Here is an 18,783-nt window from a genome sequence, read left to right as displayed (position 1 = left end):
GGTTGAATATCAGCGACAGCAGGAACAGGCCCTTAAGCAGCTATTAATTGGCCACTTAAGGGCTTCAATTGGCCTCTGGGTGGGAAGGCCACCCTCGGGCTTTCCTACCCCTGACAAAAATTGCTTGGCGACAGGCACTCCACCCACTGCCTTCCATTGATATTTTATGGCCCTATCTCCCCACCCAACATCACCGCTCCAATCATATCACCCAGGGGCCCTAAAATTTAGGTCATGGACCATTTTGAATAAAATAAACAAACAGTCAGCTATGTCCCATCTTAGTACATTTCCCACCTTTGGGTAGAAGGCTTGTTACTTGATTCTTTTTTCTTTTTCTTTTTCTGCTTCCTGTTTAAGCTAACCCCCTCAGTTTCAGTGTCTCTCTCATCACTTTTGTTGCCTGTTGCCGTAACAGTTAAATCCATGCTGCTTTTCCGCTTTGTGGGTAGCAACTGACTTTCGGTCACTTGTTCTTCCACAACTTTGGATTCATGCTCAGTTCCTTTCTTTTCATTCTGTTGAAATTGATTCTCTTTGTCATCGGTTGCTGAATATTCACCCTGGAGGGCACCAAAGAGAAAAGAATTACCAGTCTGAACTCACATGCCCGGGTCTGATGATTTTGCACTACGTTTTCTTGGGGTTTAACGCCAGTAGCCACGCCTATAAGTGAGCCTCGTGTCCTCTAATATTTTCGGTGTCTTTTCCACCCTGCGTCAGTCATCTCTCCGCAGATGTCACAATCATCAAAACTCTACTTTATCCAAACAACATGACTCCCTTCATCAACCTCAATATCAACTGAGGCACTGAATACCTCACTAGAAACCAAACTGCAGTTTCTAAAGCAATTACTGATGCAACGGTTAGTTATTATATTCCAAGCTCAAGTGAATAGATGCATGGCATAGTTTTACGTATCTCTGAAACACCAGATTCCTCAGAAGAATCTAAAAACAGAAACCACTGTACATAGGAATTGAATGAACGGTCATCTTTCTTTCATGCTTCAGTATGGGTAAAATGGTTGCAACACAGGAATTACAATTAAGCAAGGTGCAAATAGTCAGGACTATATATACAGAGATTGTACTATAATCATCTCTTCAAAATGGAAAAAGACTAGATCGCAATCTGCTATTCCTTTTCCTAATACTTTTTACATACACACTCATTTTTATTAATTATGGGAGCTAGCCAGTTTCTCTAATCTTTCTGTGGAATCTTCAATCTGCTCAACTAAGCTCCATTGTTTCTGGGCCAAAATCCTGGAAATCCCTAAATGACAAAATTTTGGGAGCACCATCACCACATGGACTGCAGCTGATCAAGGTGTCCAATCATGGAGGGGAAACTGGGGATGGGCAATAAATGTCCACATCCCAAAATAAAAATGCTCTACATTCCAATGGAGAAATCCTGGAATGAAGGGCATTAGAACAATGAAACTGGGTCCAGACCTAAAACATGGTAAACTTGCCTGTATTGTACACAAGTGCTGATTTGCCTGTTGAATATTTTGAGCACTCAATGTTTTTGTTTGAAACCACATGGCTTTCCAACTCAGCTGTCAAAAACCACAGGATACTAATCTTTAAATTGAATAGCTTGACCTCTCACCCATGAACCAAGTATCCTATCACTTCCAAAAGGTTTCCGAAGAACCCAGTTAAAACCTCTTAAAGCTGCATTCATATAATGGACCAAGCTACTGCTGAACTAAAACTTGCACACGTGTCCCATATAGATGTCAAAAAACTCCACGAATATTACCGTGCTATCTTTAAATGAACTTTAGTTCAACCCAGAAAGGAAGAGAAAAAGCAGGCCAATCATCATCTGTGGAGAACACACACTGATGTTTTAAGAGATTTCTTTCTTCCGATCTCCTCACTTTCTCTCATTTAAACTGATCACATTTCTTTCTCCCCCCCACCCCCACCCCAAGAGTTACACTTGAATCATTAACTTACTTGTTCTTTCCACAGATGCTGAGTGATCTTTTGTGTATTTCCAGCATTTTCTGTTTTAGATTTCTAGCATTTGTTTCTAAGCTTAATTTTGTGTGTACTGAGACCAACAAGGAAAATTCCAACAGAAAAAATGCTCCATTTTTGCCACATCCCAAAATTATAACAAAATTAAATTTTAAAAAAGACTTGCATTTATATAGTGCCTTTCATGACTACCAGAGGTCTCAAAGCACTTTACAGTCAATGAAGTACTTTTTGGAAGTGCAGTCACTGTTGTAATGCAGGAAACCCAGCAGCCAGAATGCGCACAGCAAACTCTCACAAACAATGTGATAAACTGCTTGTGTGATGTTGACAGAGATATACATTGGCCAAGACACTGGAGATAACTCCCCGGCTCTTCTTCCAAATAGTGCCATGGGATCTTTTACCACCCAAGCAAGCAGATGGAGCCTTGGTTTAACGTTTCACCTGAAAGACGGCACCTCCAACAGTGCAGCACTCCCTCAGCGCTGAGTTACACTCAGCACTGCACTAGAGTGTCGGCTTTGATTTTTGTGCTCAAGCCCTGGAGTGAGAATTGAACTCGGAACCTCGTGACTCACAGGCAAGAGTGCTACCAACCGAGCCACAGCTGAGTTAGCTTCAATACTGCTATCTGGACGGTCAAGCTTCTTGAATGTGCTAAATAGGGAGGTAGGCCCACTAGCCAAACATTGAGGAGCGACAAAAAACATGCAAGTTCATTAGCATTATATACAGTGCATTTTGCATATGGTGTATGCCTTAAAATAGGATGCAGACATTATTCCAGCCAACATTAAAGAAGCCCCAAAATGGTCTGTGAGTCAAGTGAAAGCAGAGATCACCAGTGGAACATTTACGATCACATGGTGTTCAAAAATGTATTTGGTTAGGGCAAGAACGGGAAAAATGTGGTGATCAGTCACAGCATGTCCTTCGCCAACAACATACACTTGTATAACACAATACTCTGCATTACAGCCCAGTAAACAACTGACAAACTCATCTCAATTGAATATTAAAAGTATGGCAGTTTTCACTATTTGTTGTCATTTTAGCACTTTTACAGTTGTTACGAGAGTGCTTCTGTTTTTTTTTAAATGTTAAGGACTCATATTTAAATTGTGGAAATGGATTCATTTGGAAGTCTGAAGAAGTGCAGGACTTTGTTTTTTTCACTGGGGTCGTTGAAAGGACACTTGTCTGTGAAAACAATTACTGGAAGAATCAAGGAGTGCGTAAAAACAACCATTACTGGAGATCACCTGCCTTAAAGATAAAGAAACAACAGGAACCTTGGACTAAAAGGAAATGTTTACAGAGAAGCCACATGTCAAGGTTTAGGGAAGCCGAGGTTGACTTTCTGTTTGGGGTTTTCAGTTCAGTTGACGTGTGAGACTGTTTTGAAAACAGTTAAAGATCAGCCTGCCAAGGAAAAAACACCCAATTCATTTCTTTCCTCTTGTGCTGAAAAAGCCCTGCGTATTCAGTGTGATAACTGAAACCTTTGATGCCACATTTCTCCCGAGAAGCTGGAAGAAACCTGCCAGATTAATTCTCAACGCCGCGTGAAAAGAACTGCTGCAGAAAAAATCCTAGTGACCCGTCTACGTGTACTCAGGCGCTAGATCAAAAGGGACAACTGACATCTTTCCATACCTTCTTATTTTTTCTTCAAGAATTAGCAAGTATTTGGCCAAAGTATTCTCTTTTTGTCTTTTTTTTTGTAAGAGAGCTCTGCAGAGAAAATTTCTTTATTCTTTTCAGTGTGCGCGCGCACTTGGGGATTTAAAAGAGGAACTTTCATATTTCAATGTGTTTTAATGCTTTACTTCGTTACTAGATAAGTCTTGTTTTTATAATAAACTGATAATTTTGTTGTTTATTAAAAGAAACCTGGTTGGTGTTTTTTATTCTGGGATAAAAAGTAGAGTATATGATTGAATGCATCAGCAACTGGATAAACATTTTAAAATAGATGTTGTGGCCTGAGAAGAAGTGGGACTAGAAAGGACAGTACACTCCTCCCATCTCGGTCGTTACACAGTACGCTCAGATAATGTGCGCTGATACACTATTATTTAAAATGACCCGAGTTGGTGGCAGACCATATTTGTACCAGCCCAAAGGTTTGCATCTGGAATTCTCCACATAGTTCTCAATCTGAATAGTTAATATGAAGAATGGCCAACAGACTTTCAGGAAAAGAGCAACAGTCACACTGTAGTTGTAAAATGAGTTAAGGATTTCAAGAAATTAAAAGATGTAGAGAATCGAGAAACTATTCAATGCAGAGTTAAATTCCCAAACTTCTACTGTCATAACAGTTCAAAATATTAAAACAAGCCTCCTGTCCTGGCATTGTATAAATTATCTCTCTTTGTGCACTCTGAAGGTTAGCAACTCCTCCATGCTGTACTGCTCAATAAACTTCCCTCTCACAACAGAGCACCTTCAATATTTTTTAAAATTTGTTTGTGCTAATGCCTCTGCACAGCTCAATGATCCAAACCTGGAATCAGCTTTATTTCCCTTCTCTGAATCTATCTGGCTGCATACTACACTGTTCTGTATGTCAGAATACAAAATTTATATATATTGAGATGGTTATCACAGTATAGGATAAGATAATGTAGCACAAACACTTCTACACATTAATGAGCTGGATTCTAGAGCTTTGCTAGAATTGAATGGAACAAATTAAGTTCAGACTTAAAAACTGTTCCAACTTGTGCATAAAAGAAAATTTAATCAATCTCCAATAGGTTAATTTTTCATTTAAACACAGCTTTTGTCTCATTTTTATTTTCTTATTGCTATATACATATATTATGCTGAGCCTTTATAAAGCTCTGGTGCGGCCCCAACTGGAGTACTGCATCCAGTTCTGGTCACCACACTTCAGCAAAGATGTGAGGGTCCTTGAGAGCGCGCAGAGGAGATTTACCAGAATGGTTCCAGGGATGGGGGATTTTAGTTACAAGATTAGGTTGGAAAAGCTGGGTTTGTTCTCCTTAGATCCAAGGAGATTTAATAGAAGTATATAACATTATGACAGGCTTAGATAAGGTTGACAAGGAACAACTGTTCCCATTAACTAATGGTACAAGGACTAGGGGACACATATTGAAGATTTGGGCAACAGATGCAGAAGGCATAAGAGAAAGAACTTTTTTTTTTTAAACACAGTGGGTGGTAACGACCTGGAACTCACTGTCCTCAAGGGTGGTGGAAGACGAGACAATCAATGACTTCAAGAGGACATTGGATGCCCACATAAGGGGAATAGACTGGAGAGTTATGGGGATCGAATGGGGGAGTAGGACTGAATGGATAGCTCTGTGGAGAGCCAGTGTGGACTCAAGGGGCTGAATGGCCTCCTCCTGTGCTGCAAAGGGCTATGCTATCCCATGATAACGTTAGTGATTGGCCCATATTAGTATTGGAGCACAGCAGTTAAATACCAGAACCAAAAATTAAAAAGTAATGGGAGAAATCAATTTTGCACATGTACAATTTATAGGCAAAAATACACTATTATTGCCATAAAAATTCATCATTGGGTTTTTATTTGATTTAAAAGGATAAATCAGATCTGCAATTTGTACACCTATCTACAAGGGATGAACAAGGGATGACCAAACACCTAGCCAATGAATTAAGTTGCTTAACCCCTCAGTGTAGTTCAACCACAGTATCATTTCTCAGGATTGTAAAGGTAAGTTTATCAAACATACTGACATCTTCATAATTATTTCTAAGAAACCCTTGGCCCACTTTATATCAGGAGTCTGAAGCTATTTACTGAAAACAGCTAAGGACCACAACATTGGTTATCAGTAAAAATGGTTGGGTGGGGGGGGGGGGGGGGGGGGGAAAGAAGAGTACTCCTTAAAAGAGAAACAAGCAATTTCAGAAAGAGAAGAGAATGTAAAGACAAAAACAAAGACATGGAGGGGGAAAAAATCTTGTAAACAAAAAAGGGTAAAGCAGAAAAACAAAAAAAGGTTTTTCTAAAATAGGTTAACAGCCATATTCCCCTTCACCCTTGGAAACATGTCAAAATGTGCATGATTCAACTACAAGGAATTTGTGAACCCTTAGAAACTCTCAAATTTGCCTTCAGTTTGAATTCATCAAATGCTTCACAAATTAACCTGGAATTAAGGAACTCCTCAGGTCATTGATAATTTACAGCACTCTACATAAAGGAAGAAACCCTTCACATTAACAAATTGCCCAAGTTACCAGCTCATGGCCCAGACAGGTGATCAGCAGCTCAACAAAAGCATGCTTACTTTAAATTTTCATCCACATTGAGATTCTTGCTGCGAGTCAGCTTATCATAAATAGATCAATATGGGCTCCAATCAGAAAGGCCAGAAGCAGCTGAGTCAAGAGTACCAGAAACCATTACTTTTAATTGCCACTAGTATAGGTAGGTGGTAGGGGATTATAGTGACAGGTGAGGATGTGGTAGGAATGTAGGATTAGTATAAATGGGTGGTTGATGGTCAGTGCAGACTTGGTAGGCCGAAGGGCCTGTTTCAGTGCTGTATATCTAAATCCTGGTCTGTGTTGATCCTGGTTGGCATGGCAACAGGGGGTTCAGCTCATGTTCGCTGGAGAAACAAATGATTGCCATCCACTGGCCCATGCTGGAAAATCAGTGACTATCAGGTGATAACATGGTTAGATTTGGCTGTGCGCCTCATCCATTAAATAAACTGTCAACAGTCATTACCCAATATGTTCCTCTATGTTTATTAATATATATATGTTTATAGATGAATTGCAACTAACACACAGGACAAAATAATCAGGGGCTGTTCAAGGTTCATGCATGAACAATAGGTCATGCCCTAGCAGTGGTCAAGGAAAAAAAGGATGGGGAAAAAGAAATTTTAAAAAATCTTTTGGATTTTTAGAATTTCCTTGCTCCACAGACCATCCAACAGAAAATATTACACATCATGCAGAATATCTCCCTTTTCAACATTTGTTCTGGTATGTCAAGTTCCTCACGATTGCTACTGATTAGAAACAAAATTTATTTCTATATATATATTATAGTAAATTGTAACCTTAGTAAGTAAAACATCCTCTTCCTTCAAGGCATATTGCTTATTATTCTTTTCTTCCACAGAACTTAAGTCGCTGTCCCATGTATGAAGTAGCTCACTGTCCGTATTAGTGACTGCCGATCCAGATTCACCTGAACCATCTTCTCTTCCAGGCTCAATGTCAACTTTCCCAGTGTTCAGTTTCTCAGTGGCTAAACTTCCATCACCCATAACGTTGGCTGATTTGTTGCTCTTGTTTGGATGAAGCAGGCTACTTTCAGTCGTAGATTGGACTGCACCATCTTTGGTCTTAATAGTTACAATGCCACCTTTGGATGCCGTGAAACCTGGATTTACCTGACCTTTGATTGGACTATAACTGCCTGGAGTTTCCTCCATACCTGTTGAGTTGGGAGGATGTTCATCATCTACAACAATGTCACTGCTCGAGTTTAGGTCACTGGTCAAATCACTGCCAGCAGAGTAACCTTTAGTTTCATTCACAACTTTACTGTGTTGTTCTATTTCAGTTTCCTGGTGTTCACTTTCTGAATGTAAATGCTCGAGTTGAGGAGAGGGAGTCTCTTCACATTTATCAGCTTCACTCAGTTGGTTTGTTCTCTTTTTCTATATAAGCAAAAGAAGATATCGGAATCAGACCATGTGAATGATAGCAATGAACACCAATATCAATCTCCCGACTGCGGGTGTTTTATAGGTTTTAAAACACCACCCTTCTTCTGTCACACAGCTGCAAACATTCAATTTTCTCAAGCTAAATATTGTTGGAATAGACAATTGCATAGAAATAAAAAACACTTCCAAACTATACATTTAAAAAGCGAATAACTTGTGTTCAGTGGAGAATTGTTACCAACGTAAAATGGGCGCTTAAAATCTGAACAGTGTAAATATTTTGTTTCAATTTGGATCAAAATGTCACTGCTTCTTTGATAACTTCAATTAGAAACAGCAAGAATTAAAATTAGTTATTTACTCCTCCAGTTTGGATAAAAGTTATTTTTAAATAAACTACTTTCAATTTACTGTGATCATACTCAGTCTATTCCCATTTTCTTAAAACTAATACTGCTGAAAGTTTCAGCACATTGTAAATGCTCAGTCACTTGTCAACCACTATGCATGAGCTTTTCTGATGCCAGTGAAAAACAGGAGTTAGTTGTTGCATTCTGTCAAAGTTCAAATCTTTCCTGCTATACTTCAAGGTAAATACAAGACAAATGGATGTTATTCATACAAATTTTTACAAGTTTTGCATTTTCCAAGTGAAAGATGCTGCTGGATTTTTATGAGGGAACCTCAAATCAGTGCCCTAAAAGTCAACCGCTTTAAATATAAAATTGTTAATACTTTGAATAATCTAATTGGGAAAACTCAACAGGATTAGCTACTGAATTCAAAAGCATGATGAAGTAAAATGCAAGGCAAGTTATCAGCCACTGCCATTATATCACTTAGTAGTGTTACTTCTATGATGTGGACTGACTCCAGAGTTGAATAGGGGTGCAAGAGGAATGGGCAGAGTTGGATCAGAAGCAAAGAAGGCAGCTGCAGTGTCACATTTTAGGCTTGGAGTGGGCAGTCTAAAGAGAAGTTGCAAGGTGGGGCCACAAGTTGGGGGTTCAATCGCAAGTACACAGTCCCACAGCAAAAAGTGAGAGGCAGAAAGTCCAGGAGTCAGAATTTCATGGACACGTTCTTTTGGTTTCTGGAATCTGACTGATCCCTGCTAACCACATGATGGATAACACCAAGTGGTCATCATAGATCACATCAGCAAGTCAGGATGAACTTCACATTCGTTCTTGGTGCAAAACTTAAGAATATTAAAGAAAATCAAAAGAAGTTGGATTACAATACAAGCCATTGCCGCATAACAGTTGTTTTTTTTGTCAATTGTTATCCCTTCTCAAGGTGTTGATTCTTCATGGTGGTGGGGGGCAGTGTGGAAGGAGAATACATTCCCACAGGTGCTAGTTGCCTTGCCCAACTATCCACTGTTCACCTCTGAGCCTCAATGACAGAGGGTGTACTATTCAACATTTTTTATATATATTCATTTCATGGGATATGGGCATTGCTGGCAAGGCCAGCATTTGTTGCCCATCTCCAATCATCCTTGCAGAGCATTGCAACATAAACTGATTCTATGCTCATCCACACCTAACTGCTGTCCACCAATCTCTGTTGGAACATAATCAGAAGCAGGAGCCTCAGCTAATTTTCCCTCCTTACCCTCGGGCATGGAAACAAACTGTAGAGTTCCAATTGCTTTCCCAGCTAACTCAACGCAGAGCATCAAACAAATAAGCCTACTGAACCCACGGGGAAACACTAGTAAAATCATTTCAATACCTTAAGAACACACAAATTTTAAATGCATAACTACATTTCTTTCCTGTAATCTTTACTAATTGTGGGAGCTAGCAAGCCTGTCTTTTCTTTCTGTAGGTTCTTCAATCTGGTCAACTGAGCTCCATTGTCAAAAGGGTCAAAATCCTGAAACTCCCTATCTAACTGTACTGTGGGCATACAATCACCACATGGACAGCAGGAGCTCAAGGTGGCCAACCAACACCTTCTTGAGGGAAACTAGGGATGGGCAATAAATGTTGGGTTTGCCAACAATGCCCACATCCCAAAGAATATTATATTCTACAATCCTAGAAAAATTCTGGAACAAAGGAGATTAGAAAAATGATACTGGATCCACACCTGAAATATGTTGTCTGGTGTCTCCACAGATGCTGATTGGTCTGTTGAATCCTTCTGGTACTTTATTATTGTTTAAAACCATGTGGCTTTCCAGTTCAGCTGCTAAAAACCACAGGATACTAATCTTTGAATTGAATAGCTTCACCTCCCACCTGTGAATAAGTATCCAATCCCTTACAAAAGATGCCCATAGAATTCAGTTACAACCTCTTATAACTTGTCAATATAACGCAGCACGCCATTATTGAATTCCAATTTACATGCATATGTCCCAATGTCCCATAAAGATGTCAGCAGACAGCTGACTGACACCATTAAAATTCCTGCACTGCCTTCTTTAAATGAACTTTAGTTTAACCCAGAAACAAAAGACAGAAAAAACAGATCAATCAACACATGTGGCAAAAACACATATGGTGAGGATTAAGGAGATTTTTCTTCTGTCCTCCTGATTCTATTCAAATGTTTTGTCAATTTTCATTTTTTTTCCAGTTCGGATCTATGCTCGAAACATTAGCTTATTCTGTACTTTCCACAGATGCTCAGTGACCTGTGTATTTACAGCATTTTGTGTTTCAAATTTCTCACATTTGTTTTAGTTTAATTTTGCATGTACTTAGACCAACAAAAAAGATTCCAACAAATAATCCATCACAGGCAAAAATGTTCCTTTTTTTTTCCACATCCCAAAATTATAGCAGTTAAATGAACTAGTTAGATTCAGTACTGCTATCCTGATAGTCAGGTTTCTCAATCGTGCCAAGTCGTTAAGTATGCTGACTAACCAAATATGCAGAATCATCAGCACTATATATAATGCATTTTGAATACAGTATATACCTCATAATACCATGGGATGTAGAATATATTCCAGTCAACATTAGTAAGCAATAAAATGGTCCGTGAGTAGAGTGAAAATACAGATTACCATTAGAATATTTGTCATATGGTGTTCAAAATGTATTTAATTTAATAGAAAATAGAAAACATTTTTGGATAGAGCAAGAATGGGGATAGCTCAGTGAACAGTAACAGTTTCTCCCTCGCCAACACAGAGTATTTAACTAATACAATATACTGTGTTACAGCCTACTAACATCCCGACAAATCATCTCAATTGAGTAATAAAAGTATGGCAGTTGTTACAACTAGGTGAGGAAGGGATCTAGGGCTCCCCTCTCAACCTTTTCCTGGTGCTTCCCCTCAGTAAATCCTTGCTCACTGCTCAAATTGTAATGCAAAGAAATCAACCAAATCGGTTTTCTCAGACCTAAACAAGAAATGTGCAAGTTCATTACCCTTTAAACTCTAATTCAGTTAAAACTACTAAAGATATGCGACACGACCATGCTTGCATGTGATAAACACACATGCAAATAGAGACTGAAAAGGAGAAGAAAATCAAAGGGGAAAGGTCTGAAGCAGTAGATGGAATTTAGTTACTGGTTTTGGATTGGATGTAAAGTCTTTGATTGAAGTTAAGTCTTGTAGTTCTCGTTGGGGCCCAGCGCACACTTTCAAACTTGTTTAGTTAGTCTTCCATCTTGAGGCTTGAGTTACTTCCGTGGGTCACTGGAACTTTGCGAGAAAGAGGTGCTCTCTTCTTGAAGTTCACTTGCAGTCTCTCCCCAAACTGTTCTGTGAGCACAATGCAGTTAACTCCAGGTTGGCCAGGTTAGTCATGTAACTAGCTCCCTGTTTGAAAAACAGCCTCTCCTGCGAGGTTTGTGGATTCCCCCAAGCTTACCCAGACACACTCAGTGGGGAGGTGGAATGCTGGCTCTTCTTACACATTCAATGTCTCTTGATCATTGCTATTGTCAAAATCCATCTGCCCAATTGAATCAGGGAATACTCCCATTGTCTTCTTCATGCAACTGTTTTAGAATGCAAATGTGCAGCCACGTTTTCAGCCACTGTTGTGGTCTTTTTAAACAAGTTATTTCAAGTCCAATAAGAATTCAAAAATAATGTTCCAGATGACACAATTAATATGTCGCATTTTGGCAGGTGTGGTTTCCGTCACACAGTTTTCATGATTTTCATTTTAACATTCTTACAGCATGCTCAGATGATGAGCGCTGATGCACTGTTATTTAAAACAATCTAAGTTAATATCAGTCCAAAGGTTTACACCTGGAATTTTCCACATGAGCCAGTATGAAGGTAGAGGCCAACATACTTCCAGGAAAAAAGCCAGGAGCTTACCCAGTGAGAGTTTAATGAGTACTGTTGGAGAGGGTGTAAAGTAATTTAGCTTGTGGGGGGGTGGGGGGAGGGGACCTGTAAATAGCAATGATAAGGAAACAAAGAGGTGCAAACAGCAGTAAAATTTGAAATATTGGAAAAATCACAAAAGGACCAGATTCAGGAAATTAACAAAAGTGACAAAGTGATGAAGTATTTAATCATAAGTACATCAATGTCTGTAGTGTAATTTATAAAACGGACGAGATGCAGCCGCAAGTTGCCACATGGTTTATTGCGTGCTTGCAATATGAGAGATATGGCTCAAATAAGAGGAATGGGTTTTTAATATTCCTGGTTACCAGTTATTCGACGACGACGAATGATATTACAGTTCTGAATAGAATGGATACACTAGATGGTTCCAGGACTATTTGGCTTGAGGTAAGGAAGAACGGAAACGGTTTTCAGTGCTGGGACGTTTTTCTTTTAAAACTAGAGCTCCAAACAGTAAGTTAGATGAGCACATTTGCTGGCAAATTTTTAACACGTAACAAAAAGAGTAGTAAAATTAAGAGACTTTAATGACACTAATATAGACAGGGAAAACAGTACTAAGGGTAGGGGAGGAGAGGAATTTCTGCTATATTTATGAGAGAACTCTGACGGAAACCACACCTGCCAAAATGAAATATATTAATTTTGTCATATGGAACATTATTTTTGAACTGTTACTGGACATTGAACAAACTTGTTTAAAAAGACCACAGAACAGTGGCTGAAAACATGGCTGCACATCTGCATTCTGAAAGACAGTTGCATAGATAGACAATGGGAGCACTCCCTGATCCAATTAGCCTGATGGGTTTTGTCAATAGTGAAGATCAAGAGACATTGAGAGTCACTGAATGTGTAAGAGCCAGCATTCCACCTCCCTAATGAGTGTGTCTGGTGAGGAATCCACAAACCGCGCAGATGAGGCTCTTATAAAGGAGCTAGTCACATGACTAACCTACAGGCCAACCTGGAGTTAACCGAATTGTGCTCACAGAACAGTTTTTGGAGGAGGCTGCAATTGAACTTCAAGGAGAGAGCACTCCCTCTCTCTCTCTCTCACAAAGTTCCAGGGACCCACGGAAGTAACTCAAGCCTCAAGACGGAAGACCAGTGAAACAAGTTTGAAAGTGGGCACTGGACCCCAACGAGAACTGTAAGACTTAACTTCAAAGATTACATCCAATCCAAAACCAGTAACTGAACACCATCTATTACTTCAAACCTTTCCCCTTTGATTCTTTCTCCTCCTCTGTCTCTATCTGAGTGCATGTTTACCGCATATGCATGCTAGCATGGTCGCGTTGCATATTTTTAGTAGTTTTAACCAGGTTAGAGTTTTAAGGTTAACAACCTTACACCTTACTTGTTTAAATCTGAGAAAACCTGTCTGGTTGATTTCTTTGCTATTACAATTAGAGAGCAGTGAGCAAGGACTCATTGAGGGGAAGCTAAAAACACTATTTTAAAAGTTAAATCCTGTTACGGCCAAACCAGGGAAAGGCTGAGAAGGGAGCCCTGGACCCCTTCCTCACCTGGTTATAACAACTTTCTTAATCAATGTGTCTCCAATACAAGAAGGAAAGAAGCAGTGTTGATTGTGGCTCTGGGAAACGAAGTAGGGTAAGAGAAGGGTGTTACAGTAGAACACCTAGCTAATAGTGACCACAACATAATTCGGTTTAGAGTACTTATGGAGAGACCAGAAAATATTGAAGGGAAGAGCTAATTTCACCAATTTAAGATGATTTGTCATGGCAAAAGGGAACTCAGCTCAAATAGGCTAGAAGCACAATTGATTGCTATCCATTGGCCCATACTGGAAAGCCCTTGGCCATCATGTGAAGAAAGGATTAAATTTGGCAGTGATGCCTCACCTAATAACTAACCTGCCAGTCATTACTCAACATACTCCCCTATATTTATAAATGTTTTTAGATTCATTGAAACTAAAAACAAAAAACAGAGGCGGTTCTAGTCTTACACAATTCTACGAGAATTGTAGATTAGGTGAGATGCCAGAGACTAGCCAGCATCCAGGAGGTTATGCCCTAAGAGTCAAGGGGAGAAAAGATAAAAAGTTAAAAAAATTTAGATTTTTAGAATTTTCTTGCTCCAGTGACAAACAAAACATGTTATATATCATCTCACTTTTCAACATTTGTTCTTGTGTGTCAAGTTTATGATAGTTTCAGCTTACTGCTATTAATCTGAAATAATTATGAAACAAACTGTTTTAAGACTAAGAGTTATAATGAAGTTGTAACCTTAGTGAGTAGAATGTCCTTTTCCTTCGTCACGTCATATTGCTCTTCAATTTTTTCTTCAACAGAACTACTTAAGTTGCCGTCTCCTGTATGAAGTAGCTCACTGTCGGCATTAGTGGCTGCCGATCCAGATTCGCCTGAACCATCTTCTCTTCCAGGCTCAATGTCATCTTTCCCAGTGTTCAGTTTCTCAGTGGCTAAACTTCCATCACCCATAACGTTGGCTAATTTGTTGCTCTTGTTTGGATGAAGCAGGCTACTTTCAGTCGTAGATTGGACTGCACCATCTTTGGTCTTAACCGTTACAATGCCACCTTTGGATGCTGTGAAGCCTGGATTTACCTGACCTTTGATTGGACTATAACTGCCTGGAGTTTCCTCCATACCTGTTGAGTTGGGAGGATGTTCATCATCTACAACAATGTCACTGCTCGAGTTTAGGTCACTGGTCAAATCACTGCCAGCAGAGTAACCTTTAGTTTCATTCACAACTTTACTGTGTTGTTCTATTTCAGTTTCCTGGTGTTCACTTTCTGAATGTAAATGCTTGAGTTGAGGAGCAGAAGAAATCTCTTTACAGTTAGCAGCTGCATTCAATTTTTTTGTTCTCTTTTTTCTCTTTTTCTGTATAATAGAAGATAACGGAATCAGCCCATGTGAATGATAGGAATGAACAGCAATATCAATCTACTCAACGATAGGTGTTTTATAGGTTTGAAAAACTCCATCCCCCTTCTGTCACACAGCTGCAAACATTCAATTTTCCCCAAGCTAAATATTGTTAATTAGAAAACTGCATAGAAATACAATACATTTCTATACATTTTAACAGAACTCATGTTCAATGCAGAATTGTTACCAACTTAACATGGGTGCTTAAAATCTGAATATATTGTAAACATTTAGTTTCAATTCACTTTGAGCCACAATTTTACTTCATCTTTGATTGCTGTTTCTTCCAGCAAGAACAAAAAATTACTCCTCCAATTTAGATTTTTATTTTCAATAAACTTTCATTTTACTATGCTATTCCTATTTTACTTGAAAGTAGCAAGGCTGAAGATTCCAACACATTGTAAACACTGGGTCACCTGTCAATCACTGTGGCATGAGCTTTTTTTATGCCAGTGCAATTAGCTGTTGCATTCTAAACGTCAAAGCCCAATACCTGAAAAGTTAACTCTGCTTCTCCCTCCATAGATGCTGCCTGATCTGAATATTTCCAGCATTTTGTGTTCTTAATTCCAATCTTTCCTGCTTTACTTCAAGATAAATATAAAACAAACTAATTTAGTCATACAAGTATTTACAAACAAGCATGTTTGAAATTTTCAGTCCTCCATGTGATAGGTGCGGCTGGGTTTTTAAGACGGAATCTCAATTAGTGCCCTAAAAATCAGTAATTATTTTTCTTTAAATGTATTTTTTTTAATTACAACTTTGTATGGCAATAATTGAATTGGGAAAACTCAAGAGTAGTTGCTGAAGTCGACAGCATGACGAAGGCAAATTATCAGCCATTGCCATCAGCAGTCTTAGTCCCATGAAAATGGACTGACTTCAGAGTTGAATTGGGTTGTAAGAAGGATGGGTGCAGAGTTGAATCAGGAGCAAATAAGGTAGCTGCAGGATCAGACCATGCTGGGAGTGGGCAATCTAAAGAGATGTGGGGGGGGAAGGGAAGGTCACAGGTTGGGGGTTCAGTAGCAAGTTCAAATAGCAGTCTCTCAACAAAAAAATGACAGAGGCAGAAAGTCCAGGAATCAGAATTTCATGGACATTTTCTTATAGTTTCTGGAATCTGACAAGACCCAAACCCGAACTGATTCCTGTTAACTGTTAATTGTGTCATTATATGCAGGTGAAGGTAGTTAATTGGGATTTTGGTTGTGCATTTAAAAGGACACTCACTGGGACTGCAAAATGGTTTTGAGTGAGGAGCTACATGTTTGTAATCCTTTTACTCTGCACAATAAATGTGAAATGAGTAAATATAGTCTCCAGCCTTATCCTTCCAGAACAAGCTTTCAGGAGTTTAACATGTTAGCAGAGGATGCTTCCCTAAAGCTGAAGGTTGGAAAATAGGAATTTTTTTTCGACAGAAAACGGAAGTCTCAAGGGCCATTGTGAAAAATATAGCAGAAAGCAAGGGCAAATTGTCAGGGTATGATTACCCTCCGGTGTTTTCGGAATCTGAACCATATGACCAGTGGAAGAATGATGTGGATATGTGGACACAGGTTACATTTCTATCAAAAAGGAAACAAGGTATGGCCATGGCGTCGTCACTTCCTACCAAAAAATAAAATCAGAAGTGTTTTCTAAACTGGATGCTCGTCAGTTGGATACTGATGAAGGGTTGGATCTTTTGTTAGAATTCTTGGATGAAATTTACAAGATGACCTACTGAATGCGTATGAGGCATGGTCACACTTTGATAGATTTTGGAAAACAGATGGTTATTCAATGGAGGAATAGATCATGGACTTTAACAGACTGCATAAAAGATTGAGGAAATTCAATTTAGAGATCCCTGGTTAAGTGCTAGCTTTTAAATTACTAGATTGTGCTAGGTTGTCGCATATGGACAGACTCCTGGTTCTAACTGGAGTTCGGTTCTTGGACTAAGACTCCCTTTTGGACTAAATGTCCGCAGCCTTAAAAAAAATTCCTGGGGAAAGAGTCATTTCTCGCAGTCCTGGTAGTTCAAGCAGGGCACTCTGCGGTTACACGAATGGAAGACTCAATAGTTACAAGATTTAGAAATAATGCAGGTACTGGAAGCAGGCCTAAGTACAAAGAAAAAACTAAAGACAGGAGGAATGAGGATGAAAACACCTTTAGCAGGTCTGAATATTATAGTGGAAGACAGGGTTGGTACAGCAATCAAAGGCGAATGAGTCCCAGGAAAGCCCAAGGAACAGTTAATAAGATCTTCAGATGTGACACAAAGTATCATTTATGCAATGAAGTGCCCTAAGCGGAGGGGCAAAGTCTTCGAATTAACACATGATGCAGAGAATTCTGAGGCAGAAGAGGAATATACTGATGGATCTGAACAAATTGTACTAGTCACAAAGACTTTTAGTCCTGTGATGAATGTGTTGGTTGCGGATTTGTTCAACTGTGCGGTGCTGTATAGTGCTTGTACATTGACAGTATGTGGAGCTGATAGTATTATCTGGATTCACTCGGTAGTGAGGATCAATGCAAGGTTAAGGAGTATAAAAGTACTACCAGCTTTAGGTTTGGTGATGACAACCCATTGAAGTCACAGAAGAGAGTAAAATAGCTGGGGTAAGCCACTTTATCAGTACTGATGTAGTCTCCAGCGAGATACCTTTTACTCTTGAGTAAGCCTTCAATGAAAAAGGCACAGATGAAACTTGACATGGAGCATGATAAGGTAATTGTTTTTTGGAACATCAGTGAATTTGCAATTTACCCAGTCAGGGCATTATTGTATAACCTTAACAAAACCTGATATTTCTAGTCAGTGTTGGAGAAGTATTGATGGCATCAAATGTTACGAATCAGAGATAAAAGGCAAATTGTCTTAAAGTTAAACAGACAATTTACTCACCATTGTCAGATTAAAAACCCTACTAAAAGTTGCAGGTGTGATTGATGAAGAGTATGAGGATAATAGAAGAGATTAGTGAAAATTGTGAAATATGTAAAAAGTATTCTATTGTCAGCCTTCCATTGGCACGTGACTTTAATGAGGTAACTGTCGTGGATTTATAGACAAGAATATTTTCATTCTACATTTTATAGACCTAGCAATGAGATTTAGTCTTTCTACAATAATAAATAATAAGGACAAAAGGGTGATTATAGACAAAATTATGGAGAAATGGATAGGGACTGGGCTTGGGGCACCAGCTAAGTTTCTGACTGATACTGGAGGGGAATTTGCCAATGACGAGTTCAGGGATGAGAGAAAACATGAACATTAGAGTTATGAATACAGAGTAAATGTAGGCTCCTGCCTTATCATTCCACAAGAATCTTTCAGGAGTTTAACATTAACTATGTGATGGATAACATCAAGTGGTTATCACAGACCAATCAAAGCTAGGAAGAACATTACATTCAATCATGGTGCAAAATTTAAAGGCTTCGATTGCACTATAAAAATAGCGGTGAGGCATCAGCACTCACCATTATTTTGGGGTAAATAGACCAATTTCTGGCATCAGCACACATAGAGCTAAACATGAAAATCCATAATTTGTCAGACACCCTGCTCCTCCACAGGGTGTGCTGTTGCAATCCTTACCAATAGACTCAGCATTGTAAAACAACTTGCAACAGGAACTTGTATTTATATTGCACCTTTAGCGTAATAACATGTCCCAGGCACTTTACAGGAGCATTATAAAACCAAGTACAACACCGAGCCACAAAAAGAGATTAGGTCAAATGACCAAAAGCTTGGTCAAAGAGGTAGGTGGCTCAGTAAGGATTATTTAA

General features: G+C 39.1%; 1 protein-coding gene across 1 annotated transcript in view; it reads right to left on the bottom strand.

Moving 5' to 3' along the window:
* The window catches only part of rnf213a (ring finger protein 213a), a 237,406-nt gene that overhangs the window by 195,120 nt on the left and 23,503 nt on the right, over positions 1 to 18,783 (bottom strand). Inside the window, exons 4-6 of the mRNA XM_068058651.1 lie at positions 14,308 to 14,931; positions 7,085 to 7,690; positions 298 to 563 (exon numbers count right to left, since the gene is read on the bottom strand). Coding sequence (XP_067914752.1) covers positions 298 to 563; positions 7,085 to 7,690; positions 14,308 to 14,931 — 1,496 coding nt within the window. The remainder of the gene's footprint in view (positions 1 to 297; positions 564 to 7,084; positions 7,691 to 14,307; positions 14,932 to 18,783) is intronic.

Source organism: Heterodontus francisci, chromosome 26 (assembly GCF_036365525.1).
Source record: "Heterodontus francisci isolate sHetFra1 chromosome 26, sHetFra1.hap1, whole genome shotgun sequence".
NCBI lineage: Eukaryota > Metazoa > Chordata > Chondrichthyes > Heterodontiformes > Heterodontidae > Heterodontus > Heterodontus francisci.
Note: the sequence above shows the minus strand (reverse complement) of the source record. Positions and strands in the feature narration are given on the sequence as shown.